Genomic DNA, 27,479 nt, shown 5'->3' with positions numbered 1-27,479 from the left:
AGGAAGGAGAGAGAGAGAAATATCAATGTGAGAGAGACACATCAATTGGTTGCCTCCTGCACGTTATCCTACCGGGGCCTGGGATAAAACCTGCAACTCATGTACATGCCCTTGACAGGGCATTGAACCCTTTGGTGCCAGACTGACACTAACCACTGAGCTCATTGACCATTGCAGTGTGTGATAGTTTTTAAAGTAGTTCCAGCTTCATAATTTCATTTGATTCTCACAAAAGTTTGTCTGAGAACAGGAAAAATTTGCTCATATGTCACGGTTGTTAGGAGGCAGAACTGGTGGCTACTAGACTTCAGGTCTCCTGACTCATGCCTTGTGAGTCCAGGTTCATGCATTGTGTTGCTCTTTGTGGTAATTCACTGTTCATTTGTAGGATCTAATTCTTCTTGGTGGTTTTCAATCTGATACTCCCTAACCTTCTGATGAGAGAGGTACACAAATATTATTATGATTATTTTACAGACTCAGAATTGAAACTTAAATAACATACCTCATCAAAGACAACTGAACTCCTCCTTGAGTTGAAATTGGAATGAGAAATGAGAAAAATAGGAAAAATAAAACTTCAATATAACTTGTGAGATATCAATTTTTTTACATTGGAAAATTAAGATGTATAATGTTTATTTAAAAAAATTTTAAAAGTCTCCAATAAATAATAATTAAAGTTGCTTTAAGAATAAAATCATAGGAGAAACCAAGATGGTGGCATAGGTAAACACCTAAACTGCTGCCTTGCACAACAATTTCAAAACTACAACTAAAAGGCAAAACGGATATCATCCAGAACCACAGGAAGGCTGGCTGAGTGGAAATTCTACAACTAGAAGGAAAGAGAAAAGCACACTGAGACTCAGAGGAGCTGCAGAAGGCAGAGGTTCCAAGACACGTGCAGAGAGGGCTGGCAACTGATTACGCGGCTGGCTTTCTCAATTGGAAGGGAGACAAAAGCTCCCGACTGCTCTGAACTCCAGTTCCGGGCAAGACTCTAGGGACCCAGACTCATACAGGGTGAAACTGGACTGTCAGGAAAGAGAAAAGCACACTGAGACTCAGAGGAACTGCGGAAGGCAGAGGTACTGAGGCGTGCACGTGGAGAGGGCAGGCAACTGAGTATGCGGCTGGCTTTCTCAATCAGGAGGGAGACAAAAGCTCCCGACTGCACTGAACTTCAGTTCCGGGCGAGACTCTGGGGACCCAGACTCATTTGGGGAGAAACTGGACTGTCTGGCAGCGGGCGAAACTCGAGAGCGGCTTTCTCTCAGGGGTGCTTGCAGTGATTACCGTGGGACACTGAGACCCGGGGCCTCTTAGGGCAGGGCTGACGGGAAACCAATGCTGTCTGCTCCACCCTGAGACTCCGCCCCATCCAAGCTGAGCACAGAGGCTTTTGCAAGTGTTGTCTCATAAGGGTGTCTCCAGCACAGAAGTTCTCCCAGTGTAGACACAGCTGATCCTCACAGCCAATTGGCCTGGAGGTCACTTCCTCTCAGTGATACCAACAACAGTCAAGGCTTAACTACAACAAGACTGTGCACACAGCCCACAAAGGGGTGCATCAAGAGTGTCCACCTAAAGTAACTGGGGAGGCTGAGCCACTGGGCCCTATAGGACACCTAGCACACAAAGCCACTCTATCAACTCAGGGAAGCAGCCAAAATGCAGAGACAAAGAAACAGGTCACAAATGAAATAAATGGAGGAAAGCAAACAACTGGATATAGAGTTCAAAACCATGGTTATAAGGTTTTTCAAGAATTTTCTAGAAAAGGCCGATAAATTTAGCGAGACCCTCGAGGATATGAAAAAGGACCAACTAGAAATTAAGCATACACTGACTGAAATAAAAAATAATATACAGAGATCCAACAGCAGACTAGAGGATCGCAAGAATCAAGTCAAAGATTTTAAATACAAAGAAGCAAAAAACACCCAACTGGAAAAGAAAAAAGAAAAAAGAATCCAAATATATGAAGATAGTGTAAGGAGCTTCTGGGACAACTTCAAGCATACCAACATCCAAATTATGGGGGTGCCAGATGAAGAGAGAGAGCAAGATACTGAAAACCTATTTGAAGAAATAATGACCGAAAACTTCCCCCACCTGGTGAAAGAAATAGATTTACAAGTCTAGGAAGCGCAGAGAACCCCAAACAAAAGGAATCCAAAGAGGCCCACACCAAGACACATCATAATTAAAATGCCAAGAGCAAAAGACAAAGAGAATATTAAAAGCAGCAAGAGAAAAACAGTTAGTTACCTACAAGGGAGCACCCATATGATTGTCAGCTGATTTCTCAGCAGAAACTATGCAGGCCAGACGGGAGTGGCAAGAAATATTCAAAGTGATGAATAGCAAGAACCTACAACCAAGATTACTCTACCCAGCAAAGCTATCCTTCAGAATTGAAGGTCAGATAAAGATCTTCACAGATAAGAAAAAGCTAAAGGAGTTCATCACCACCAAACCAGTATTATATGAAATGCTGAAAGGTATTCTTTAAAAAGAGGAAGAAGAAGAAAAAGGTAAAGATAAAAATTAGGAACAACAAATACATATCTATCAACAAGTGAATCTAAAAATCAAGTGAATAAAAAATCTGATGAACAGAATAAACTGGTGAATATAATAGAATCAGGGGCATAGAAAGGGAGTGGACTGACAATTCTCGGGGGGAAGGGGATGTGGGGAGTGCGGGAAGAGACTGGACAAAAATCGTACACCTATGGATGAGGACAGTGGGGGGGTGTAAGGGCAGAGGGTGGTGTGGGAACCGGGTGGAGGGGAGCTATGGGGGGAAAAAAGAGGAACAATTGTAATAATCTGAACAATAAAGATATATTAAAAAAGAGAATAAAATCATAATATTATGAATACATTCCAGTCTTCAAAATTTGGGATCTCTTAATATACAAAATGCTTTATAACTTTAATATTGCAAAACCAATTCCCAAGCAATGACTTTTTCTTACCTTCTTATTAATTCATTTATTTCAGGGGAGAGGGGCCACTGAAAACTTCCCAGGATTTAATTCATCAATTAGAGGTAAGTTTTATTTCCACTTTTTGCTGCTACTTCAATTCTGGGCTAAAATGGATAATAACTAATTTCTAAATAATTACGGTATCATGTTTGTGTGCTTACCTATGCACACATGTGTACTACAGAGAGTGGAAGAAAAGTAGAGGGCTTGCTGTAGCATTTTGTGGAGCTTTTTTGGTTATCTTTTCTTGGGGAAAACACACCCTTAAATATAATAGGAATAAAGTAGAATGGGCTTTGATAGTCAACAGGTAAAATAATAAATTTTAGGTTTTCCCAAGTAGGTGAAACTATGCTGTCAGCAGATGCATTTCTCTCATACTTTCCTGAATGCTCAAAGGTTTTTTGGCCTCTTCATTATTGATTGGATGAATGCTAGTGACTAACTGAGATAACACACAAGAAAGTATCAGTCATAGACTTGAGATTATCAGAGGGGACTCGGTACACGTTAGTCTCCTTTTTTCTTCCATATTCTTGATGATTTGGGGCATTCAGGGAGAGACAGGCATACCAACACCCACACTTGTGCCCCGTGTATGTAATGGAACTGCACATGGGCCCATCTCTAATTCTCCTCGCTTAGGTAGATGCTTTAGAATGACAAGCAGATGACAAGACTCCTTCTTATCTTCCCGACTCTCATGTCAGTCTGTTCGCCCCTCCATAACCAAGAGCATTCTTGCTTCTGTCACTTTAATCACCTTTATGCCACTTTCTTTGGCATTCCCATGCTTCCACCTGGGCCTCTCGAGGAAAGGCAGGTGCAGCTTGAGAGAATGTTTGTCAACTGAGTCCGAAGAATTATATAAATATTTCTCGGGATTTTTCTGTAAAGTTGACTATAAATGAGCTTTTTCTCTTGAAACAGTTGGAATACATCCTAGATTCATTCCAAGTCATACCACAGCATAGTGGGTATTTCACTGCCGAAGATCCACTACTCACCTTCTTCTTGTGTGAGCTTGTTCATGACACTGATGCCTGCTGAATTGCCTACAAACTGCTGAACATAAACTGTTCATTGAATATTTATGGAGTTTGTACCATGTGTCAGACCCTGGACACATGGGTCAGACTCTACGGACATAAGTGAACAAAACAAAGCCCCTGTCTCCATGGAGCTTACATTCTAATAGGAGGAGATAGACAGTAACGAGTATGTAATGCCCATGTGTAAGGACTTAGAGATGAAAGTGTGTAGGATAAGAACAGGGGATAGAGGGGCCATCAGAAAAGACCTCTCTAAGGTAACATCTGCATAGAGATATTAAATGAGAAAGGGAGATGGATGGATATCTTTGGATTGACTATTTGAGGCAGACAGAACAAGTATAAAGGCCCTGTCTGAGGTATGAAACTAGGCTGGGGAAATCTGAGGAACTATAAGGAGGCCGGTGTAGATGCCATGGAGTGAGCCGGAAAGAAACTGGTAACATATGACATCTCTGTAGCCACGGAAGAAACTTTTTCCCCCCAAGTATGAAGGAAATTCATTGGAGGTTTTGAAGAGAAGTAGCATGATCTGAGTACATTTTAAAGCTTTTTTGGCTTGATCAACAGGGTAAATGGTAGTGCTGTTTGCTGAGATAGGGGACACCAAGGGACTACACCAGATCTACAGGGTGGAAATTGAGCATTATTTTGCTAAAGACTGATATCAGGGTAGTTCAGGAATGGAGAGAGAGGTTTGGAAGTCATCAGCTTTATGGTGATTTTAAAACCTTGACACACTATGAGACAGACGTGGATCTTGCCCTCAAGGGGTTTAAAGGCTAGAAGGAAAGAAGAGATAGGTAAAATAGAAAGTGGTAACGTAGAATGAGGAGGAATATATGAGTGAATCAATCCATTTGTTTAGAAGCTCCGTATAAAACTCATTGGTCTTCCTTTTAAAGGAGAGGGAAGGATGCAAAGGATGATTTGATCTTGACATCAGTTTACCTAATGACAGCAAGGTGTTAAGGCTATTGGACAGAGGAGTGAGTTATCCCTAAAATTATTGCCTCTTTTCTATTCTTCATCTATGGTAATTTATGAGCAAAACCTGTTGTTTTCTTCACAAATCATTCTCAGATTGCCTTGTTTACTTCATTCTTACTGCTGCCACTTAAAGTTAAGTCTTCATTTTTTTACTCCCCTGGTATCTTTCACTTAATACTAGATATTCTTATCAGTCCAACTCATTTGTCACTGTTTTTTTCCCATCATCCTGTTCCCCTACTGGGTTGTGAAATGTGTGGTGAATAGGCAAAAACCCATCTGAATTGCTCCTCTCAAGTGGCTGGTTAAAGAATGTGTGTGGGTGACAAACTTTATCTTGCTTAGTTGGAAGTAGGGATGTTCTAAGCCTTATCGGCTCATGTTCTAAAATTCGTCACCCTTTTATAATTGGGGGTATTACAAGGTGAGCTTTGGATCCCTCCAGAAGTTCAGACACAGTTTGTATGGCTAAGTATCATAGGTCCACGGACCTTGGAGTACTTGGAGGCGTCCAGATGTAGAGGAGCCTCCTTAGGGATGGATGCTGCAGCAGGTCAGGGAAGCTGCCTTCCGAATACCATTAAAATCTTGTGTTTTCCTGGTGCAACAGAAAATGTAGGTGCACCATGACAGGCCTTTTATGAGTATTTTTCCTTCCAACTATCCAGAAGACATACATCGAAAGTAGTGATATCTCTTTCTTCCCACCAGGTTTTCGCTGAAGAGGGCTTAAAGGTTGCTTCAAGTGCACAAGCTTTCTCAAAACAGGTAATGCAGGTCTACCTGCCTGGTGTTGGCGGTGATGTCATGAATACCCACTTTGGGGGTATATTATTAAGGTGTAAAGATTTAAAGATAGATTGATATTTAAGATTGAAAGATAGAGTTTGTTGGAGTTACCTTATAACTTCCCAAATTACATTTCAGCTGAAAGATGATGACAAGCTTATGCTTCTCCTGGAAATAAACAAGCTAATCCCTCTATGCCACCAGCTCCAGACAATAACTAAGACACCTGTGCAGAATCAAGGGCTTCTAAAGGTAAAAGTGAGGGTGGGTTATCCAGGTAGGCACTTGAGACTTGGACACTTCTTTAGCAGGTTAGCCTCCAGCCCCTTTTTCTTCAAATAAAGAGCTAATAACCACAGAAGAGCAATTTATTTCCATTTTTCTTGCCATGAATGCGAGTCACCTATTATCTGCAGTTATAAATGACCCCAGGAAGCAGGTTCGCCAAATAAATCGGCTTTTTGACATGGTTAATTCCATAGCATTAAGTCATTTCCCTTAAATCCTAATGTCAGCACATGTCTAAGGCACAGACTCCTGAGTAGGGGCTCCATTCATAGGGAATTAACTGGAGTGCCACAAAGCAGGGTGCCGGAGGAATTGCTAAGTAGGGGGTTCACTGCCATTATTTGAAATGGTTAGAGAAGCCCCAAAACAGCCTAAAGTAGAACGGGTTGAGTTTCCATCCATTCTTGGGGATTCATGAACTGGGCACGAGAACCAGCAACAATTCTTGCATCTGTGTTCCAGGGCCTCAGGTTATCAAGAACCCTTAGAGTTCCATAATGGAGAAACGTTATCATTTAAAAATTAAATGGTGATAAAGTCTTTTGAAGTAACCCTTGTAAAGGAGTTTGATTTGCTCACCTTTTGTCACTATAGGTTGATAAATGTATTACAAAGACAAGATCCATGATGGCTATTTTGGTTCAGCTTCTCTCACTTTGCTTTAAACTACTGAAGAAGGTGAGATAGTTTTCTATCTTCACTCACATTTTAAAAACTAGTTCAAAAGACAATGAAAAAGAAAATAGTTATTTAATTTTACAAATTTTATTTTGAAAGTAAAGAATAAATTAACTATGTTAACTCTTTCCAGCTTCAGATGGAAAACAACAGATGGGTCTCAGTCACGAATAAAGACTCTGTGGATGGTAAAAGTTGAGAAGTTTTTGAGGACAGATCTCGGGAACACCATATGGCAAAGCTGACATTTTTAAAGCAAATGATCCTTTATATTTTTTGAAATTCAGTCATTTTATAAAGGAAATAACACTGAAGTACTGCTTTATTTTCTGATCATGAAACCGATTGTGGCTTTTTGACAATTAAGTGCTGTGGTAGTTGCTAGAATTCTAATTGCAGTGTGATTTTAAAATGAGACATTGCCACCAATATTCTTTAAAAGCCAAGCCAAATATCCCAGCTGTCTTAATGACGGTTTAATCCAAAGAAGCTATTTTGAATATGTGCTCACCTTTGGCATATTTTACCTTTCTGTTTTCCGTTTTTTATTTAAGCTTATCATCTAGAACACTAATTTAAGCCAGAAATACACAGTAGTCTGGTTGAAAGCAGTTTTTCTTAAGCCTGTGGACTCTTCTTCAATCCCTCTGTCCACCAAGTGTGAGTGGGCCTCTTGGCCACCCGCTGTCACAGATCATCCATGCGAGGAGCACACTTTGGTTCTCAAACAAGCATTTCACAGGCCAAAGCCATCTGTTGTGATGCATAGCCCTTCCCCACCCCCAAAGCTGGGTCATGGAGCTCACGCGATGGAATCCTGGAGGAACTCACAGATGGCTTTTAGTTCTAGTTGTAGCCGAGCAGCCTGTCTACCCTGAACACTAGCTGGAATCCTAAACCTATTGTGCTGGCTTAAAAAAAGTAGTTTTTAAACTGTCTTCAGTAGTGACTGATGGAATGGAAGATGTAAGACAGAGAATGATAGAACTAAGAAGCTGTTTAAAATAAATTCTGAACCATACATTTTATATATGTGCCTTTGGAATGTTCATTGTAAAACAAATAAACATCTTTATTCTTTTTAATTTCAGGGTTTAAAGCTTTTCTTATTTTTGTGGGGTGGGATTTGATGGAAGGTTTATAGGTCCTGCCTACCTGATATAGTGCAGTTAACTTTGGACTTGTGATAGTGCTTGTATCCCAGTGCTTTGAAAGCTTAACAGGACATGTCAGTTGCCAATTGGCTATAGTTTTATAAGCTTATCTGATGACTTTTATCTGGGTTAGCCATCACAATAGTCACAAGATTCCGAAGACCCACAGTACTACCAACTAGTCAGTATTTTATTGAAGGAAACTTGAATTGTATGGGCCTCTTCTTTATAAAAATCATGAAGCATGATTTTTATTCCCTGAAACCAAAATATTTTTAAATTACGATAGAAATAATGTTGAATGATGAGAGGTAGTTATATGTAAAATAGATATAACTTTTTTTACTATCATTGTGCTGCCCAAACCGGGGGCCTGCTGGTTTGTGATACATTCTCAGTGCACGGCACTGTCAGCGGGATGTTTGCAGAGTTACTACCTGGATCATGTCTGGTGAGTATACCTGGGGACAGTCATGCTGGCACTTAAGTTACAAGAAGTTTTTCTTGTAAGTCAGAAATAATTTTTAAATTTTATTTACAAAATACTTTTACAGACCTGAAATAAGAATATCCTCTTATTTAAGTTCAAGTCGGGTGGGGAAGGGATGACTTAGGACTTCTACAGCATAAGATAGGGAACCAAAGGAATTTACTTGTCAATTGATTTCTTCTGTACTAAACAACAGTTTGGATTTAAAAACAGATATTTAGACATACGTGTTTCAGCCCTTAAAAAATAACATTTTTAAAGTCTTTTATTCAAAATTAAGTATAAATAAGTATACAATCTTAAAACATAAATTCAGTTTTGTTTTTTAGTTCAAATGTGAAAGCTTTTGTTCTATTCAAAGGCCTGTCTGAATTACAGTAACTTCTCCTTTCTTGTTATCCTGTAGCTCATGTGAGACTGTTACTGTATCACTTTAATGTACTGTATTATAATGCTTCCATAAATTAGGAAAGCCCTTTGTATTTTTCAAAGCCTTTCATGTTGTCCCTCATAGAAGAAGCCACAGTGTTAGAGTTCTGCTTTGCCTCAGAGAGAAAGGCCATCCTGTGGCATAAGGACTAGAGAAGGTACATCTATACACAGCCTCTTACTACAGCCTGGAGAGGACTGGGGGCAGAAGGGGTGGGACTAGACTTTCTGGTAGAGTCACAGTGAAGCACACTGGGTAAGAAAGGTCAGCTGTTGTTTCCTTTACCATCAAACTGATGAAACTTGGAGCAAAAACAATTAACCACGCCATAACATTCAAACAGAAGTATATCAAAATGTAGTATTTACTAATGAGTTATAGGATGCGTAGATTATTTTTACTTGCTACTTTAAAACTTGTGTCTTCTTTTCCAAATTTTCCCCAAAATGCTCTGCTTGGTTTTAATCAGAAATGTTGCTTGTCAGTGTTTAGAAAGAGAAAAGCAAAAGAGGAGCAGGCTAGGTCCATGGCCGGGCAGATCTGAGAAGCTAAAGACAAATGGGAACCAAGGCTTGTCTTGCAAGAGGAGGGGGGAAAACAAACAGGCTTCCCTGCAGAAGGCTGGCTGCGGAGTATGCTCCTGCCATACGGTGGTACTTCTTCAGTGCCCGGGTCGAGTGCCGCATTGCTTTTTACGCCATCTCAGTCCTCACGATGTGGCTGTTGTGGCATTACTGCGTTTTACCACAATTTCTTCATACTGTTTTTGTGTCAGTAACCCTTCTGTTATGCTTTTACTTTCTTCAAATTTGGGCAACACAACTGCAATGTAACCTTCAGTGGATGGCTAGAAAGGAAATAGAACATTTAGAGCTGTCATGTGACAAAAATCAGATGAAAAGTATGTGGATGGGATCATACTTCTCCCCCTTTACCTTCTCTTGAAGAATAGAAGGCTTATGGAGAATATTTTCATTCACTTCCATCAGCCGTCCTCTAACACAGCTACTGAAAAAAAGAACTTTTTTGAAAAAAAAATATTATCTCCTTTTTTATCTCCTAAATTGTGGTTAAAAAGTAACTCACCTAGATATAGTATATTCTTCCCCATCTGAGCAGTAAATCTTACACAGAGGTGCAAGTTCTGTTAGAAACTGTGCTCCCTGAAAATGAAAGGGAGGAAGTAATTGATATACATTTTCACTTTCCTTTGAGAGGTAGCCCTCAGTGTCATCATAGGATATATTCATGGAATTAGTGTTTTAAAAGCCATTTATTCAAACATATAAGTGCTATGGGCCAGGTGCCAACCTAGGTTCTAGGGGAAAAAACAAACTAAGACACATAGAATAACAGGTAGTTTAAAGATTAAGAATATATTTTTTGAACTTCAAATGAGAAAGCTGCATATAGCTAAGTATGAAGATTTCAACAGTGTAGGAAAGTAAATCAATAAGCAATAATAGAAAATTCAACATGAGAGTGTGACACCAATATTGTACAAAGTTAACTTCATTAAGATTCCAACCTTCTCCAAGATGGTTTGAAAAAGGGATGTTTTTCTAGTTAACAAGTAATGAACTTGGAGGAAAATTTGGAAAACAGGTAAGTTGTAAGTAGCAAATAAGAATCATTTACCCATTATTATATAACCCAGAAGTAAATACCACATTTAAAAAGTATATATTTTTTTATTGATTTCAGAGAGAAAGGGAGAGGGAGAGAGGGATAGAAACATCAATGATAAGAGAGACTCATTGATCAGCTGCTTCCTACACGTCCCCTTACTGGGGATCGAGCCCGCAAAAGAGAATCAAACCTGCTATCCTTCAGTCCACAGGCCAATGCTCTATCCACTGAGCCAAACTGGCTAGGGCAATACCACATTTTGACATATCTGTTAGAATGCTAAGGCACGTTATTGTTTCATGTACTCCACACTCTATGGATATATCTGGGGAGTTTCTGACAAAAATCTACAAGGAGGCTCATGGGAACTGAGGCAGCCATATCTCGTGTGTTGCTCTTTTTCCCCCATCCAGGAATTTTTCCCAGAGTGAACATAGACATTTGAGGTCAAGATGCTCTGCCTTATGATCTTTACCCCTCAAAACATTATTATACAACATTCAGATGTACCACATTGGCTTCACTCCTCTGCATGTGGATACTTCATTTCAATATACTAGTCCGTGGGACTCCCCACCTTTAGGAGGGTGGGGTACTCATCCCAAAGGGTTTGTCTACCACTGGGACTATGTCAAAAGAGCAGAAGTGTTTTGACTCCTTTTTATCACCTCTCTTGGAAGACTAAATGACTGGCAGTGCTGAGATCTAATTAAAACTTATCGGCAATGGGTTCTATTTGCAGGTCTCTCTATGTTCTTCAGTAGTAACAACAGTGTTACTATTTTGGATAGAGATTTATCACAGGACTTTCACAAGTACTAAGTGTTTTTACTTGTAATTTGCAGATTTTGTCTTTTAAGAACGGTCCATGCTTTTCTAAGTCCATGTTTCCTGAGTGAGGAAAAATATCAATTCTCATAAGCCACGTTGTTAGGGGATTTCAGGCCAACAAAGGGGAGTATAAACAAGGGTCTTCTGGCACAGTGAGGGTTATTGGCAGAAACTGTTAGTATGCACTCAGTACATGAAGGACCTAAATCATCCTCTGAGACAGATCTACTAAAAGTGATCCTCTCCTTTAATGTGTTCATACTGCCTAGGGTTGTAGAGGGTAGAGATAGCATTTTGTACAACCGAGCGTTATGTGGAAGTAGAGGGTGTGGCTATATGTGTATGAAATTGGCAATGGAAAATGCTAAGGAGCAAATACTATATATTTTTTAAGATTGCTTTTTTTTTCACACCTCAGGAAATGTTTTTGTTTTTTTATTTTTTTACTTACTTGTGGAAATATGTGGTATAGTTGGTCACCTAAATTTTACAGAACTCAAAAACTGGTTTAACAAAACTGGGAGGGACAAAATATTTCATTATAGTGGTATTTGAATTGTCCTTTCAAAGGCCCACCTTCCCCTTCATCCTGGGGATGACGGGTGGTGATCTAGAACCTGAAATGACAGATCCTATACCTCCTGAAATACCTCATTTTTTTGGTCTGAGAATTTCTCTAGGGTCAATGTTTTCTTAAGATCGGCATCTCAAACTGCCAAGGAAGGATGCTGAGCATACATCACTGGATTCTAAGACTAAGTGGACCTATCTTTACTATGAGGTGTAGAGGATTTAAGTAGAGAATTATAGGAACATACCCGTTTAAATTTCCCAGAGACCTTGTTCTGAAGTCTGCTACAGTTGGTACTGATTTGATAGGAAATGCTTTTAATTGTTTTTCCACTTTGAAGAACTGGATGAGATTCTGCCAATGTGATGACACATATTCTACAAGAAGCAAAAATTGGTCCTGTATTACTGCTTGATATAATTTTTCCTCATATAGCACAGTATTCCTCCTGACCAAAGAATATCTGAACTGACATTTGTTTAGTCAAACTATCATTTCCCTCATTTTCCTCTGGTTTCTGTAGAAAGGAATGCAATAATGGGAGAAAATGGGATTTTATATACTTCCCAGAGAAGAGTACCAGGTCTTCAGGTAGCACTGAGGTAGAAGAGAGAGTAGTCAGGCATGCCCATATGCACTGAGTGGCCAGATAATTATGCGTTCAGAGATCATAATAATCTGGCCACTCAGTGTATACAGGATACCAACTAGACTTCCACCCTAGCCTTCTCCAGGGGCTCTGGCAATTCAATGGTTAAGCAAAGGCTGGTTACTTCAGGCCGTAGTAACTGACTGAGGGCATGGTGGTCCATTTGGATGTTTGGATAATCACATTTGTTTAACGTGAGTAGGCACTGAAAGGCTCATTCTTGTCAACCTGACGCCTATCAAAAATAATACTATTTCAACACAGTGAAAAATAATCATTTATTGAACATTAGTTTAATCCAACACCATACCAGACTACTATACCAGAAAAAAATTTTTTTTTAATTTAAAATTCCCAATTTGCTTACCGGTTAGAGTGCTGTAGTATACAGTGGTCCTCACAGGGTTTTCCTTTGACATCTAGAAGAATGAATAGGTCAGGAGGTTGTGGAGTCAACATTTACTACTTAACTGTATAGCACTTTCTTTGGCTCATAGAGATAGTAAATTATAAAGATTGTACATACCAATCACTTGTATCCTTTCATTACTCGAAAAGATATACCTAAAAGGCTTGCTATAAAGCAGCCGTGGGCAAACTATGGCCCGCGGGCCGGATCATTCTATCCGGCCCGCGGAGCCGAAAGAGCGGAGGGTTCTCTTGCTCTCCCCTCCGCTCCTTTACTTTGAATTTATATTAGTTCACACAAACACTCCATCCATGCTTTTGTTCCGGCCCTCCGGTCCAGTTTAAGAACACATTGTGGCCCTCGAATCAAAAAGTTTGCCCACCCCTGCTATAAAGTAAAGAGATGTGGCCCAGATGGAATCATTCATTCATCATTAAAGTGATTACCCTTGTCTCCATCTTGCTTTATCCTCACTTTAAAATGAGTACACATTATTTCTATTAGAAAAATGCAACTAGTAATGCATTCTTTATATAATACAGTAGTGTATGTTTTAGAGGAACCAACTCCTGGTTTGCCTAGGACTGTCCTGAGGTTAACGCTGAATGTCTCGGATTTCGGAAAACCCTTCAGTCATTGGTAGACAGGGACAGTTAGTCATCTAAAATTTGGCTAATAACACCTATGCTACAATATTTTAAAAAATGAGTACACCTCTTATCCCTGAATGCAATGGAGCAAGTATGGGGCTAGAACAAGGTCCCCAACGATGTTTCCACCACTGATATTCACTGCATACACAAACAACAGAATACCCAATTATTAAGTGGCAGATGTATATAATGCTGGCGGCTTCTCTTTTAGTAAAACTGTTGGATTCTGGCTTGCTATCCCTTCCCCCACAGGCCTGATCTAAACTTTAAGGGACCTCAGGAGACTTGCAACCAGGGGAGCAATGGGCAGTGGCAGCTCATCCCAAGTTAACCCCTGGACCTGCTCCCAAGGCCCCCTTTTCTCTGACCCAGTGAGCTGACAGCACCCCGCCTAGGCTCACTTCTCTCCAGTAAGGTTTCTAGGGAGCCAAAGCAGCCCCGCCTATTCTCTCTCCTGTTGCTTTTATCCTAAGCCCTTCCTTGTTTTCCTGTCCCCAACTTTAATAAACCTACTCTAAAAAAAAAAAAAAAAGGCAATTCACAAAATGGTTAGATTCTGTTTTCTAAATGCCTCTATTCTAACCCACCTTCTCCCCATCTCTACAGTCTCTACCTTAGTTCCGACCAGATCATTTAAGTAATTTTCTGTATGGCCACTCCCTATAGGATTTGCCGCTCAAATCCCTTCGGGCACTCCAGGAGATGGCCATCCAGCCCCTGCCCACCTCGGCGCCTCACCTTAGACAACCATCCTCCCGCCAGCAACCCACCCCCAGGAATTCACACAGCGCTCGCCAGCCCCAGAATGCGCTCTGCTGGCATTTTAGCTTTTGCAAATACCCATTCCCTCCTGCTTAAAAAAAGCAATACACAAAGACACACACACAAAATTGTTAGATTCCTTCTATCGTGGGGCTGAAGCACCGGAGAGAGCGCGCGTGGCTTCCCTACTGCATCAGGCCTATATGGGTCAGGAGAGACCGACATTATTCCCCACTTACCCGCTTTGTACCAGCGAGTGAAGTAACGATCCACAAGTGACGGCACCTCGGACTCCACGGTCACCGGCTTGGTAGCCATGGCGACCTCGGGCACCACTCCCTCGGCCCCCGGAGACCCGAGCACTTCCTCCATGCTGGCCCGGGAGAGGCGGTTCTTCCGGCGCACGGCCTGCGGCGTGCGCGTGCGCACTGCAATACTGGCCTGCGGGCTCCGCCCACCGACGCCAACAATTGGGTTTTGGGTTGACGTCAACGTGAGGATTAACTACAATAGCATTTCTCTGTCTTTCTGGGGCCGCTTGCGGAAAAAGCCGGTCACGCCCCTTCAGCCGAGTGACGTCTTTCCCGCGCCACTCTGCCTGTGTTCGGCCTGCTTCGCTTGCGAGTCGTTGTCCCATCGGCTGCTTCTGCGCCGGCTTCAACCACTAACTACCTCGGGGCTCCGGGGGCCCAGTGGCCCGGAGGCCCAGTGCGCCCGCGAGAGCTCGGAGCCGCGGACGGAGAGGCGCGTGCACAGCCCCGGGCGGACTCCGGGAGGCCGGCAGCGCGTGGCCCGGGAGGCCAGGGACGCCCCGTTGTTTGGGAGTGAGCGCGGCGTCAGGTGAGCGTTCCAGTGATCCTGGGGTGGGGGCTCGCAGCCCGGCCCTGTCCGCCAGGTCCTGATGCCGCGAATCCCCAGCGCGCACCTCTGCCTGGTGCAGGCCCAGGCGTGGGGTGCTGCGTGACCACCTCTGCCCTCGAGCCTTAAGTTCTCTTTCTGCAGGTTTGCCTCCACCTGCGGCATTGGGCCAGGGGGAGGGCCCTGCTCCCCAGCTGCACACTTTACCCAGCCTACGGCTTCCTTGCAGGAGTGGGCAGTACCGCTGAAAGCGAATCAATTAATGCGCGATAGAAGGCGATGGTTATTAGAAGTTCAAATACGGTGGCGGGTCCCTTCTCGCGTCTGGGAGTTTTTCGTCATGTCCCCTGTACTTCTCCATCTAATGTGGTATATTATATGGCCCTCTATACCGTTAAGCTGTGACCTCTTGGAGGCAGTGACAGAATCATTTCTTGTCTTTCAGATTTGAACACTTACCAAGTTCTCATTCCATGTTTTGTTTTTAGTCGTCACCGGAAGATTATTTTTTTCCATTGATTTTTAGAGAGGGGGAGGGTGAGAGAAAGAGAGAAACGGAGAGAGAAACATCTATGTGAGAGAGACACATTGGTTGCCTCCAGCATGCTCCCCAGCCAGGTCCAGGAGTGAACCTGCACCCAGGAACAAGCCCTTGTCTGGGAAAGGAACCTCGAGCCTTCGTTGTGCAGGCCCATGCTCTACCACTGAGCCACACGGCCAGGGCGCTTTCCGTGTTTCATGTAGGCCACACACCCGTTCTTGGGATTGATTACTAGGTACTTACTGTATAAAGGATTCAAGCTGTATACTGACAGCCACGGAGGTAACCAGTGAATAGTTTAGAATGAAAAGTGTGAGCAAAAAGTAGGCAGTTTTCAAGTTGGGGAACAGAGAGAGTAGAAATGCCATGTCCCCAAATAGGGAGAACATGTGGTGGGGAAATAGCAAGTACTTCATTTTCCAGGTTGCATTGATGTGTTTAGGAGACATTCTTGTGGTAACATTAGGAGGTTGAAAATGTGGGTTTAGTATCCAATTTAGGGAGGGTCAGGCCTAGACGTTTCCATCTCGGCAGCATATTAGTGATCTGCCTGGTACTTGTAGTCAGGGGCTTCATAATTAGCTAAGAGATGTATAAAGGAACAAGGGAAGAAAAGGGAGTTGTCAGAAATTTTGGAGATCAGGATTGATCTCTAGTGTAGAGAGTTCTTGACTACATATAAAGACAAAAAATTTGAATCATTGAGGCGTAGGAGTTGGAGATTGCAGATGTAAAAGAAAGGGTACTAGTAAGTTGAGGTCCTGGGGAAGTTTGGAGGATACTCCTTTGCTGTCCTTGCAAATTGTGGGGACACTTGAGAAGATAAGGGAGTAAGGATGATGGGTGTGAACATTCAGAGAAGTTCTTTTTGAGTCGGGGTGTGGGGAGATGAATGATGAGCTCACCTTGGCAGGTGATTCTGGAAGCTCAGTGATTTGAGAACTCCGGTTGTTGGTTGTATTTGTCAGTCAGGGTCCAGTTGGAAAAGTAGAAATCACATTATTATTTGAACAGAATTTAATATGAAGAACTAGTTAAATAGCTGTTGGAGGAACAAAAAGCAAAAGGTAAACTGATGGAAGTAGCTACAACACTTAGCTAGGACTGGGGATCAAAACAAGGGAAGCCCTTGGGATTATCATGGCCTAAACTTGGAGCAGAGGCATTGATTAAAGCAAGGACTCAGACTTCTGGAATTCAGAGGAGGAGCCCTCGTATGGCTGGATTTCAGACACCTGCAAGGGGCCTGGTTATTGCTGGCACCTCTAGGGATGGGGGAGATGAGGCTGGTCATGGGAGTACTAAAGACTGGGACCAAGGGCCCCTCACTGCAAGGATGAAAGTGCATTGCTGGGGCAGCAGGGATGGGAACAGTAAGCGAACAGGAAATAGTGAGTTCCTCTCAGCTCTTACTGCCTTTACCCTCCAGATTCTTATCCTTCCGTACATGGACCACAGGGCTCCACAGGTTATTGGTGAATATTCACAGGGAGGGATATGAATATATTTTGATGATCTAATCATGGCAACAGTAACAATAATAATTATTATTACGTGAACCAGAATGAAAGAGCCTGGAAACTACACATTTGTTCCCCCTCTTGTCTGTCCTTACCTCTTGCTACTATATCACCTGTTTATTCCCCTCTAGTCAGACATGTCAGGCAGTCTCTCATCTCAAATTTACCAGTCCTTTCAGATATATACCAGTGGTCATCTCTATGTTTAAAGAAAGATCAAGGATGTAATTTTTATATGCTTTGGAAAGTCTAAACTTTCTGTGCAGAATTAAACTTAAAACCTTTACGGTATAATACAGGTTCAAATATTTTCTAGAAGTTCTTAAATATAAACATCAACTAAGCTTATAAAACCATTATTTACCTTGATTTTTTTTCTTGTTTCCACCATACATGGTTTTGCCTTTCTCTTAAACCACATTTTATATATTATATCCTTCATATTACACTTAACATTATCTTCTGTGTGGGAGAAGGATTACCTCATCTTTTTCAATGTCATGTATGAAATGCCAAGATGAGAGAATTCATCTTAGAATATGTTGGCTTTAGGCCATTGTGGTTTGTGTAATTGCCACTCCTAACATAACTTAGGGATTTCCAATTATTAACCTTAGAGGGATCAGAATATAAATACCCAGCACATTAATATTTGTTTTCCTCTTACTTAGATAATATACATTAAAGCAAGTCTGATTTTGCCAGATTGAAGTAGGTTTCCTATTTATCATTCTTTTCTTTCCTTACTCTTGCACTGGTGAAAACCAGGCCAGGAAAGCTGAATTACATGAAGTAATTATATCAAGTCATTAAGCAACTCAAACATTGGTTATCATTTTGAAGTAAACTAATAATTTTACAGGACTCATTTTCCCTCTTAAAACAGTATGTACTTATATTTACTTATACTTTTGATTTAAATTTTAACTTTTTTAATGGAAGCATATCCCAGCATATAAATAAATGTACTTATTTATATTTTAATAGTGATATTAAAGGAATTTCATTCCAGATTTTCTTCAAATATTTATATGTATTTTAAATGATTTTATAAATCTATTGGATTCTAAAGTTATCCTTATATCCTATCTAATAAAAGAGTAATATGCAAATTGACTCACTCCAACACACAAGATGGCTGCCCCCATGTGGTCAAAGATCCTGCCCCCATGTGGACATAAGATGGCCACCACAAGATGGCCAGCAGGGGAGGGCAGTTGGGAGGGATCAGGCCAGCAGGAGAGGGCAGTTGTGGGCGATTAGGCCAGCAGGGGAGGACAGTTGGGAGAGGCCAGGCCTGCAAGGGAGGGCAGTTGGGGGCGATCAAGCCTGCAGGGGAGGGCAGTTAGGGGTGACCAGGCCGGCAGAGAAGGGAAGTTGGGGGCGACCAGGCCTGCAGGGAAGGGCAGTTGTGGGGGGGCCAGGCCTGCAGGGGAGAGCAGTTGGAGGGAACCAGGCCTGCAGGGGAGGGCAGTTAGGGGCAATCAGGCTGGCAGGGGAACAGTTAGGCATCAATCAGGCTGGCAGGGGAGTGGTTAGGGGGTGATCAGGCTGGCAGGCAGAAGCGGTTAGGGGCAATCAGGCAGGCAGGCAGGCAAAGCATTGGGGAGCCAGCAGTCCTGGATTGTGAGAGGGATGTCCGACTGCCCGTTTAGGCCCGGGATCGGGCCTAAACGGGCAGTCGGACATCCCTCAGGGGGTCCCAGATTGGAGAGGGTGCAGACTGGGCTGAGAGACCTCCCCCCCCCAAATACATGAATTTTGTGCACTGGGCCTCTAGTTAAAAAATAAAATGTTTTCTCATTCATTTTCTTCTTTCAAATTTACTGAGGAATAACTGATGTTAAATATTTTTGTTTTAGAAGTGAGTGTTTTATCAAGGGATATTTGTACTTTTCTTTCAGGAATTGCTTCACCATGAGAAATCTGAAATTACTTCGGACCCTGGAGTTCAGGGATATTCAGGCTCCAGGGACACCTCAGTGCTTTTCTTTCCGAACTGAGCGGAGCACAGTGCTCATTGGCTCAGAACATGGACTGATAGAAGTGGACCCTGTCACAAGAGAAGTGAGTTATTGATTGAGAATGCAAGCATTTGGCATGACCGCTGACTTTTTTTCCAAACTTGCTTCCCCCAGATAGTCTTTAAATCGTATTGATTTTTTATACTCCTAAATGAGAACTCCCTTTGTTTTACAGTGATGTCATATTAGGTGTAATTTAAATAGTAACTTACCTTTTACTTTGCTACTGTTTTAAATATGAGTTGGCAAAACTCTGACCTCATATTTTATGTGGGTACCCTACTTTTTACCCTTTCTACCTTGTACTTTTTGTAACAGTGGTTCTCAACTGGGGATGCAACTGAAAATTGCCATTTTAAAACTGTTTCAGCCTCCATCTCATACCAATTAAATCAGAATCTTCACTCCAGGATCTTGAGCATATATTATATACATATATATATTTGTATATGGTGGGTCAAAAGTAGGTTAATGGTTGTTTATATGGAAAATAATACAGTTAATAAATAATACAAGAATAAACTCTGGACGGAAGAATGATGGTGAAGGAGTAGGATGATCTTTCTCCTACCTCCTCCCAGATCTAACTGGAATTAGAACTAAAGTGGGATATATTCACCCTGAAATACCTGCTTTAGACAGAGGGAAGAGACTTAAACAAGGAAGGCCAGAAACCACCTGTAGACTTGTAGGAAGGGCAGCGTTGAGAGAAGCCTTTGGCTCAGCTTTCAGGAGCCATGGGCCAAGGGTGAGGAGGGTTCCCTGGGAGAGAGGCTAGGACAGCCAGAGAGTTTAGCCACTGGGCAGTAGCTGCCCACACAGTAACCGGGGGTGGAGCTTCTAACAGTCAGAGCGCTGAGCAGCTTGGCAACAGCCACCCACGTAGCAACCAGCGTCTGGCTTCTATCAGCCACGGAGCAGAGCCGCTGGAGGAAAAGCCACTTTTTTTAGACAGCCAGAGCTCAGGAATTCTGTGCCCAGTCTCTCACCCAAGTTTTGTTGGAGTGGGAGGTGCATACTGGAGTTGCCTGAGGAGAGACGGGTAGAAGGGGTTGGGGAGTGTGGCAGGGAGGATGGCTGCCGGGATACCTGTGCTGTCACCCCCATTCTCCCATAGTACAGCGGTATTCCTCCTGAGACACACAAGCCCCTCCCTATACCAAAAGCCTGGGAAAAGGCAATTACCCCATCCCTTGGGATACAGCTCAGGAGGCAGCAGTCTCAGGAAGCATCAGTGGCTGGCTATCTTGCATGAATATTCCCCCTTTTTTCTTTCCCTTTCCTTCCTCTTTTCTAGTATTCTTTAATTTTTATTTTATTATTATTAGTATTATCTTTTTTGTTTATTATTCTTGTCTTTTCTCTTTCCTAATTCTCTTTTCTTTTGGGGTTGTTTTTGCTGTTGTTGTAGGGTCCTTTGTACGTTTTGTTTTGTTTTGTTCTGTCAGCACCTGCATGGCATTGTCAGGCTTGAGCATCACAGTTATCCAGCCTGAGAGGACATCTCACCCATGAATGGGAAAACAACGGTCAAGACCCAATTACAACAGAAGAGCTCAAATCACAAAAGGGTCACTACTAGAGCATGCAGCTCAGTAGTTCAGGGAGTCTGCACCACTGGGTCCAACAAGACATTTACTACAAAAGACCACCCTTGCTAAGACCAGAGTCATAGCAGGTATTTTAATACATAGAAACAAACACAAAGATACAACTTAAAGGGGAAGACAAAGAACCCCTAAATGAAAGAAAAGGAGGAATCGCCAGTAAAAGATTAAAAGAGATGGAGGTAAGCAATTTACCAGACATGGAGTTCAGAGTAATAGTTATAAAGATGCCCAAGAAACTTAGTGAAAATACAAGGAACTTGGTGGGAAATACATCAGCACGAAAAAGACTATAGAAACAATGAATAAGAACCAATTGGAAATGAAGCATATTGTATTTAATATCAATGATACACTGGGAGGAATTAAAAGCAGTATTGATGAAGCAGAGGATTCATGAAGCAATTTGGAAGACAAGGTGGAAAGACACTCAGAGAAACAAAAGGCAAAAAACGTTTAAAAAGCATGAAGAGAGTTTAAGGGAACTTTGGGACAACCTGAAACAGAATATCTGCATTGTCGGGGTACCAGAGGGAGAAGACAGTGAGCAAGGGATAGAGAACCTGCTTGAAGAAATAATGACAGAAAACTTTCCTAACCTGGTGAAGGGAAAAGTTACACAAGTTCAGGAAACACAGAGAATCCCAGTCAAGAGGAACCCAAAGAGACCCACACCAAGACACATCATAATTAAAATGTTAAATGTTGCCCTAGCCAGTTTGGCTCAGTGGATAGAGTGTTGGCCTGTGGACTAAAGGGTCCCGGGTTTGATTCTGGTCAAGGGCACATGCCTGGGTTGCAGGCTCAATCCCCAGTGGGGGGTGTGCAGGAGGCAGCCAATCAATGATTCTCTCTCATTGATATTTCTGTCCCTCTTTCCCTTTCTCTGTCTGAAATCAATAAAAAAAAATTTTTTTAAAAACAAAGGCCACAAGTGACAAAGAAGGTTACTATATAAGGCTAGATGGATCATCCAACAAAAGAGTATAACCCTGTTAAACATATGCACCCAACATAGGAGCACCTAAATATATTTTTAAACTACTGGAGACTGTAAAGGGGAGATAGACAACAATACAGTCATAGTAGGGGACTTTAACACCCCATTGACATCACTGGATGGATCTTCCAGACAAAAAAAAACCAACCTGGAAAAAACCAACCTGACCCTAAATAATGCACTAGATCAGATGAAGTTAATTGATATTTACAGAACATTTCACCCCAAAGCTGCAGAATATACATTCTAAAATGTACATGGAAGATTGTCAAAGATAGACCACATGTTAAGACACAAAACAAGTCTGTACAAGTTCAAGAAAATTGAAATCATGTCAAGCATCTTCTCAGATCATGATGGCATGAAGCTAGACATCAACTATAATAAAAACACCCCAAAACATTCAAATACAAGACTAAGGAGTATGTTATTAAATAATAAATGGGTTACCAATGTGATCTAGGAAGAATTAAAAACCATCCTGGAAACAAATGAAAATGAACAAAATCCATGGGACACAGTGAAAACATTCCTGAGAGCAAAGTTCATAGTATTACAGGCCCACCTCAAGAAGCAAGAAAAAGCTCAAATAAGCAATCAAACACTACAACTTAGAACAACAAGAAAAGCCCAGAGGAAGTAAAAGGAAAGGAATAATAAAGATCAGAGTGGAAATAAATTACATGGAGACTAAATATAAAAGATCAATGAAACCAAGAGCTGGTTCTTCAAAAAGTTAAACAAGATTATAAAAAAAAAAAACCTTAGCCAGACTCATCAAAAAACAAAGAAGTGATGACCCAAATAAATAAAATCAGCAATGAAAGAGACAAAGTAACAACTGACACCACAGAAATACAAAGGATTGAAAGAAAATACTATGAACACCTATATTCCAACAAACGGACAGGCTCGGTGAAATTGACAAATTCCTGGAAACATACAGTATTCCAAAACTCAATCAGGAGGAATCAGAAAACCCTGAATAGGCTAGTAACAATTAATGAAATTGAAGCAGCAATAAAAAAAAACCTCTCTGCCCTAGCCAGCTTGGCTCAGTGGATAGAGCATCAGCGTGAGGGCTGAAGCATCCCAGGTTCAATTCTGGCCAAGGGCACATGCCTGGGTTGTGGGCTTGATCCCCAGTAGGGGGCATGCAGGAGGCAGCTGATCAATGATTCTCTCTCATCATTGATGTTTCTATCTCTCCTCCTCCCTTTCTCTCTGAAATCAATAAAGAAATATAGACATATTAAAACAAACAAACAAAAAAAAAACCTCTCAGCAAACAAAAGACTTGGCCTGGATGGCTTCATAGGGGAATTTTACCAAACATTCCAAAAAGAACTAACACCTATCATCCTCAAACTATTCTAAAAAATTCAAGTGGAGGAAGGCTTCTAAGCTCCTTTTATAAGGCAAGCATTATCCTAATTCCAAAACCAGATAAAGACACTACAAAGAAAGAAAATGAGAGTCCAATATCTCTGATGAACATAGATGCTAAAATCCTAAACAAAATATTAGCAAACCAGATCTAGCAATACATTAAAAAGATCATACACCATGAGCAAGTGGGATTCATTTTGGGGATGTACATTATTCACAACTCAAATGTGTTATGTCACATAAACACAATGAAGGATAAAAATCACATGGTCATATCGATAGACTCAGAATGGATTTGACAAAATCCAGCACCCATTTTTTATGAAAAACTCTGCAAAGTGGAAATAGAAGGAGCATACCTCAAAATATCAGCATAATAAAGGCCATATATGACAAACCTACAGCCAACATCATACTCAATGGGCAAAAACTAAAATACATTTCCCCTAAAAACAGGAACAAGACAAGGTTGTATGTCCACTTTCACTGCTCCTTTTCAACATAGTACTGGAAGTCCTAGTTACAGCAATAAGACAAGAAGAAGAAAAAAGCATCCAAATTGAAAGGAGTTAAGTAAAACTTATTATTCACAAATGATATGATATTGTACATAGAAAACCCTGAAGATTTTACCAAAAAACTACATTTATTTCTGCAAAGTATGTAACAAATTAACACCCAAAAATCGATAGCATTTTTATACACCAATAAAGAACTCTCAGGAAGAGAAACTAAAAAAAAATCCCATTTACTATTGCAATGAAAAAAAAAAGAAACCTAGGAAAAAATGTAACCGAAAAGGTAAAAATCCTGTACTTGGTAAGCTATAGGTCATTGAAAAAAAAAAAAAAAAAAAAAAAACAGAGGAAAATACAAACAGTAGAAGAATATACCTTCTTCATGCATTGGAAGAATTAATTAATAAAATGCCCATACTACCCAAAGCAATCTGTAGATTCAACATAATCCCCATTAGAATACCTTCTGCTTATTTCACAGATCTAGGACAAATATTCCAAAAATTTATACAGAACCAAAAAAGACCTTCAGTAGCCACAGCAATCTTAAGAAAGAAGAACAAAGTTGGAGGGATCACAATACCAGATATCAAACTATACTACAAAGCCATTGCAATAAAAGCAGCCTGGTACTGGCACAAGAATAGGCATATAGAGCAGTGGAACAGAGCAGATACCCCAGAAATTAGCCCACGCCAATATGGTTAATTAATACTTGATAGAGTAGGCAAGAGCATACAACGGAGTAAAGACAATCTATTCCATAAATGATATTGGGAAAATTTGACAGGTACATGCCAAAGAAAAAGAAAAAGAAACTAGATTATCAACTTACACCATACACAAGAATGAATCCAAAAGGGATAACAGACTTAAATGTAAGTTGCAAAAACCATAAAAATCCCAGAAGAAACCATAGGCATCAAACTCAGACATCTCAAGTAGCAGAATTTTTGCTGATACATCTCGTAGGGCAAGAGAAATTGGGAAAAAATAAGCAAATTGGACTATATCAAACCAAAATGTTTCTACACAGCAAAGATAACACGAAATGGAAAGGGAGAACATATTTGCCAGTGATACATCTGGTAAGGGGTTAATTTCCAAAATATATAAAGACCTTATACAAAAAAAGGAAGAAAATACAATTTAAAAATAGGCAAAAGACCTGAATAGACACTTTTGCAAAAGGGATATACAGTTGACCCAGAGACACGGAAAAATGCTCAACATCACTAATCATCAGAGAGATGCAAATGAAAATGACAGCGAGGTACCATCTCGCACCTGACAGAATGGCTAACATAAAAAAAATCAACCAATGCTGGCGAGGATGTAGGGAAAAGGGAATCCTAGTACACTGCTAGTGGAAATGCAGACTGGTGCAGGCATTATGGAAAACTGCCATTTGACCCAGCGATCTCACTTCTGGGAATATATTCTAAGAATCCCAAAACACCAATCAGAAACAATATATGTACCCCTGTGTTCATAGCATCATTTACAATAGCTAAGATCTAGAAACAGCCCAAGTGCCCATCAGTAGATGAATGGATAAAAAGGCCATTGTACATTTACACAGTGGAATACTATGCAGTTGTACAAAAAGAGGGATCTTTTACCCTTCGTGACAGCATGGAGGCACCTGGAGATTATTATGCCAAGTGAAATGAGCCAATCAGAGAGACAAATACATGATTTCACTTATATGTGGAATCTAATGAACAAAATAAGCTGATCAAAAATAGGTCCAGAGACATGGAAGCATGGAACAGACTTGCAGATCTCAGAGGGAAGGAATGGGGGGGAAAGTGGGAAGAGATTAACCAAAGAACTTGTTATGTATAACCTATGTATACAGACAATAGTATGGTGAAGGCCTGGGGTGGGGTGGGAGCCAGGCGGATGGGGAAAATGGTGGGACATCTGTAATACCCTCAACAATAAAAATTTTAAAATAAAATAAAATAAGCTGTGTCATGTACTCACCTATAAACCTACTTTTGCCTACCTCTGTATATATTTAAAAGCTATTTGGATTGATTCTAATATCTTCCCTTAATTATATTTTGCTACTAATGTATTTTAGGTGATTACATTCTTAGTCCCCTCCCTCCATCGATAGAAATCTCAGAAAACCATAGTCAAAAAGAAAGAAAGAAAGAAAAAAAGAAAGCCATAGTTATTAACTTCATGTTTTATTGGATATTTTTTAAGAGACCAGGCCTTTTGCTTTTATTTATTTACTTATTTTTTTGTTTCACTGTTATTTCTCTCTTTTTTTAAAATTTCTTTATTGATTAAGGTGTTACATATGTGTCCTTCTTCCTCCATTACCCCCCCATCCCCCTGGCTTTTATTTTATGTTTGCTTATCAAAAATGTTACATAAACTATTTTTCTTGTTAAAGATAGTAGGGTTATGAGAGTCCTTAAGTGAAAGTTTGGATTTTTATCTAGAAAAAAATTTTTTTGAAAGCTTTTATATTATAAATGAAGCATTAAAAAGCATTTTATTTCTGGAAATGTTGTCAGTTGTTCTTGTAAGTAGATTGGCTTAATTTGCTTATGTGTTTGTTTTGATGGAAGGTGAGAAACGAAATTTCTTTAGTGGCAGAAGGCTTTCTCCCAGAGGATGGAAGTGGCTGCATTGTTGGAATTCAGGACTTGCTGGATCAGGAGTCTGTGTGCCTGGCCACGGCTTCTGGAGATGTCATACTGTGCAATCTCAGCACACTCCAGGTAAGTGCAAGAGTCAGTGCAGAGGAAGTCTCAAGTGTCCTCCAATAGGATCTTGTTTTGCATAGAAGTTTAAATATTCAGGCGATGTACTATTGAAGCATTTTACAAATTACAGTCATTGCAATATATATTTCTTTACAAAAAATTGTTGGATTGGCTTCAGCTATATTTCAGGATTCTTCTAAAACTCAGTTTTGTCTACTGCATTTGTTAATCAGAACAATTACAACCTGGAAAAAAAAACACCCTGGCCATTCTTGTGTGGTGTAGTTCACCTCTTATCAAAATCTGATCCTGAATTGTAATTTATATTTCTCAATTAGAAAGTCTTTGAAATATTTATGATTGCCAAAGGAGATAGATTTCAGCTGTTAGCCTCTTTCTCTGCTCTAGCATAAGGCTGACTTTCTGGATTTCTGTCTTTACCTTTTTAACAGCAAGGGTTTCACACTGAAATAGTCTAAGTCTTTTTAAACTTCTTTGATTACAACATGAATTGTGATCTCTTTAACATTGATTGTGCAGTGAGACTTATAGTATTACTAATAATATAATGACAGTAGTAGCAGACATTTATTCAGTGTTTACAATGTGCCAGGCACTTTGTCAAGTGCTTTTCAAGCAGAATCTATTTAATATACAATCTTATGAGATAGATAGTTTTCCGATTCTTTAGAACTAGAGGAAATTGAGGCACAGAGAGCTTAAGTAACTAGGCCAAAGTCATAGTTTTCAGAGGGGATATGAACCTTGACTGTCTAAATCTGATACCTTTGCTTTTAACCATTGCATTTAGTGCAGTAATAAATCTTACTTTCAGTTTATGGTAAGAAATATCAAAGACATCAAGTACAACTTAAATAGTGTTTCTCATATTTAAAAAGTATGCTTTTATTTTCAAAACTTT

At 40.6% G+C, this 27,479-nt stretch overlaps 3 protein-coding genes across 4 annotated transcripts in view; 2 read left to right on the top strand and 1 right to left on the bottom strand.

Moving 5' to 3' along the window:
* CTNNAL1 (catenin alpha like 1) overlaps positions 1–7,885 on the top strand; it is a gene marked incomplete at its 5' end in the record, with an annotated part of 45,803 nt that extends 37,918 nt beyond the window's left edge. The window contains 5 exons of the mRNA XM_080668321.1: positions 3,013–3,061; positions 5,753–5,809; positions 5,969–6,082; positions 6,713–6,796; positions 6,930–7,885. Coding sequence (XP_080524447.1) covers positions 3,013–3,061; positions 5,753–5,809; positions 5,969–6,082; positions 6,713–6,796; positions 6,930–6,995 — 370 coding nt within the window. The 3' untranslated portion in view covers positions 6,996–7,885. The remainder of the gene's footprint in view (positions 1–3,012; positions 3,062–5,752; positions 5,810–5,968; positions 6,083–6,712; positions 6,797–6,929) is intronic.
* A 25-nt stretch (positions 7,886–7,910) lies between these two features.
* Positions 7,911–14,811, bottom strand: ABITRAM (actin binding transcription modulator). Of its 2 annotated transcripts, none has more exons than XM_080667645.1 (6): positions 14,614–14,811; positions 12,918–12,969; positions 12,149–12,278; positions 9,957–10,033; positions 9,806–9,875; positions 7,911–9,717 (listed from the first exon to the last, which is right to left on the bottom strand). In XM_080667645.1, the coding sequence occupies exons 1-6, from the start codon at positions 14,744–14,746 to the stop codon at positions 9,580–9,582; spliced, it is 600 nt and encodes a 199-aa protein (XP_080523771.1). In that variant the 5' UTR covers positions 14,747–14,811; the 3' UTR covers positions 7,911–9,579. The 2 variants fall into 2 exon arrangements, with proteins under 2 accessions (XP_080523771.1, XP_080523770.1); XM_080667644.1 differs by having other exon boundaries at positions 9,806–9,878; positions 14,614–14,806.
* Positions 14,812–14,823: 12 nt separating this feature from the next.
* Positions 14,824–27,479, top strand: part of ELP1 (elongator acetyltransferase complex subunit 1) — a 60,968-nt gene continuing 48,312 nt past the window's right edge. Inside the window, exons 1-3 of the mRNA XM_080667643.1 lie at positions 14,824–15,214; positions 19,198–19,360; positions 26,420–26,572. Of these exons, the coding sequence (XP_080523769.1) occupies positions 19,211–19,360; positions 26,420–26,572 (303 nt within the window). The 5' untranslated portion in view covers positions 14,824–15,214; positions 19,198–19,210. The remainder of the gene's footprint in view (positions 15,215–19,197; positions 19,361–26,419; positions 26,573–27,479) is intronic.

Source organism: Plecotus auritus (assembly GCF_963455305.1).
Source record: "Plecotus auritus genome assembly, chromosome: 5".
NCBI lineage: Eukaryota > Metazoa > Chordata > Mammalia > Chiroptera > Vespertilionidae > Plecotus > Plecotus auritus.
This window is presented reverse-complemented; position numbering and strand designations above follow the sequence as displayed.

Coding starts and splice junctions, on each gene's coding strand:
- ABITRAM (XM_080667644.1), bottom strand. CDS start 14,746: ATGGAGGAAGTGCTCGGGTCTCCGGGGGCCGAGGGAGTGGTGCCCGAG. Junction 12,279..12,917: donor ATACTACAGCACTCTAACCG/GTAAGCAAATTG, acceptor TGCTTCTTGTAG/AATATGTGTCATCACATTGG. Junction 10,034..12,148: donor TCTCTGGGAAATTTAAACGG/GTATGTTCCTAT, acceptor TTTCATTTTCAG/GGAGCACAGTTTCTAACAGA.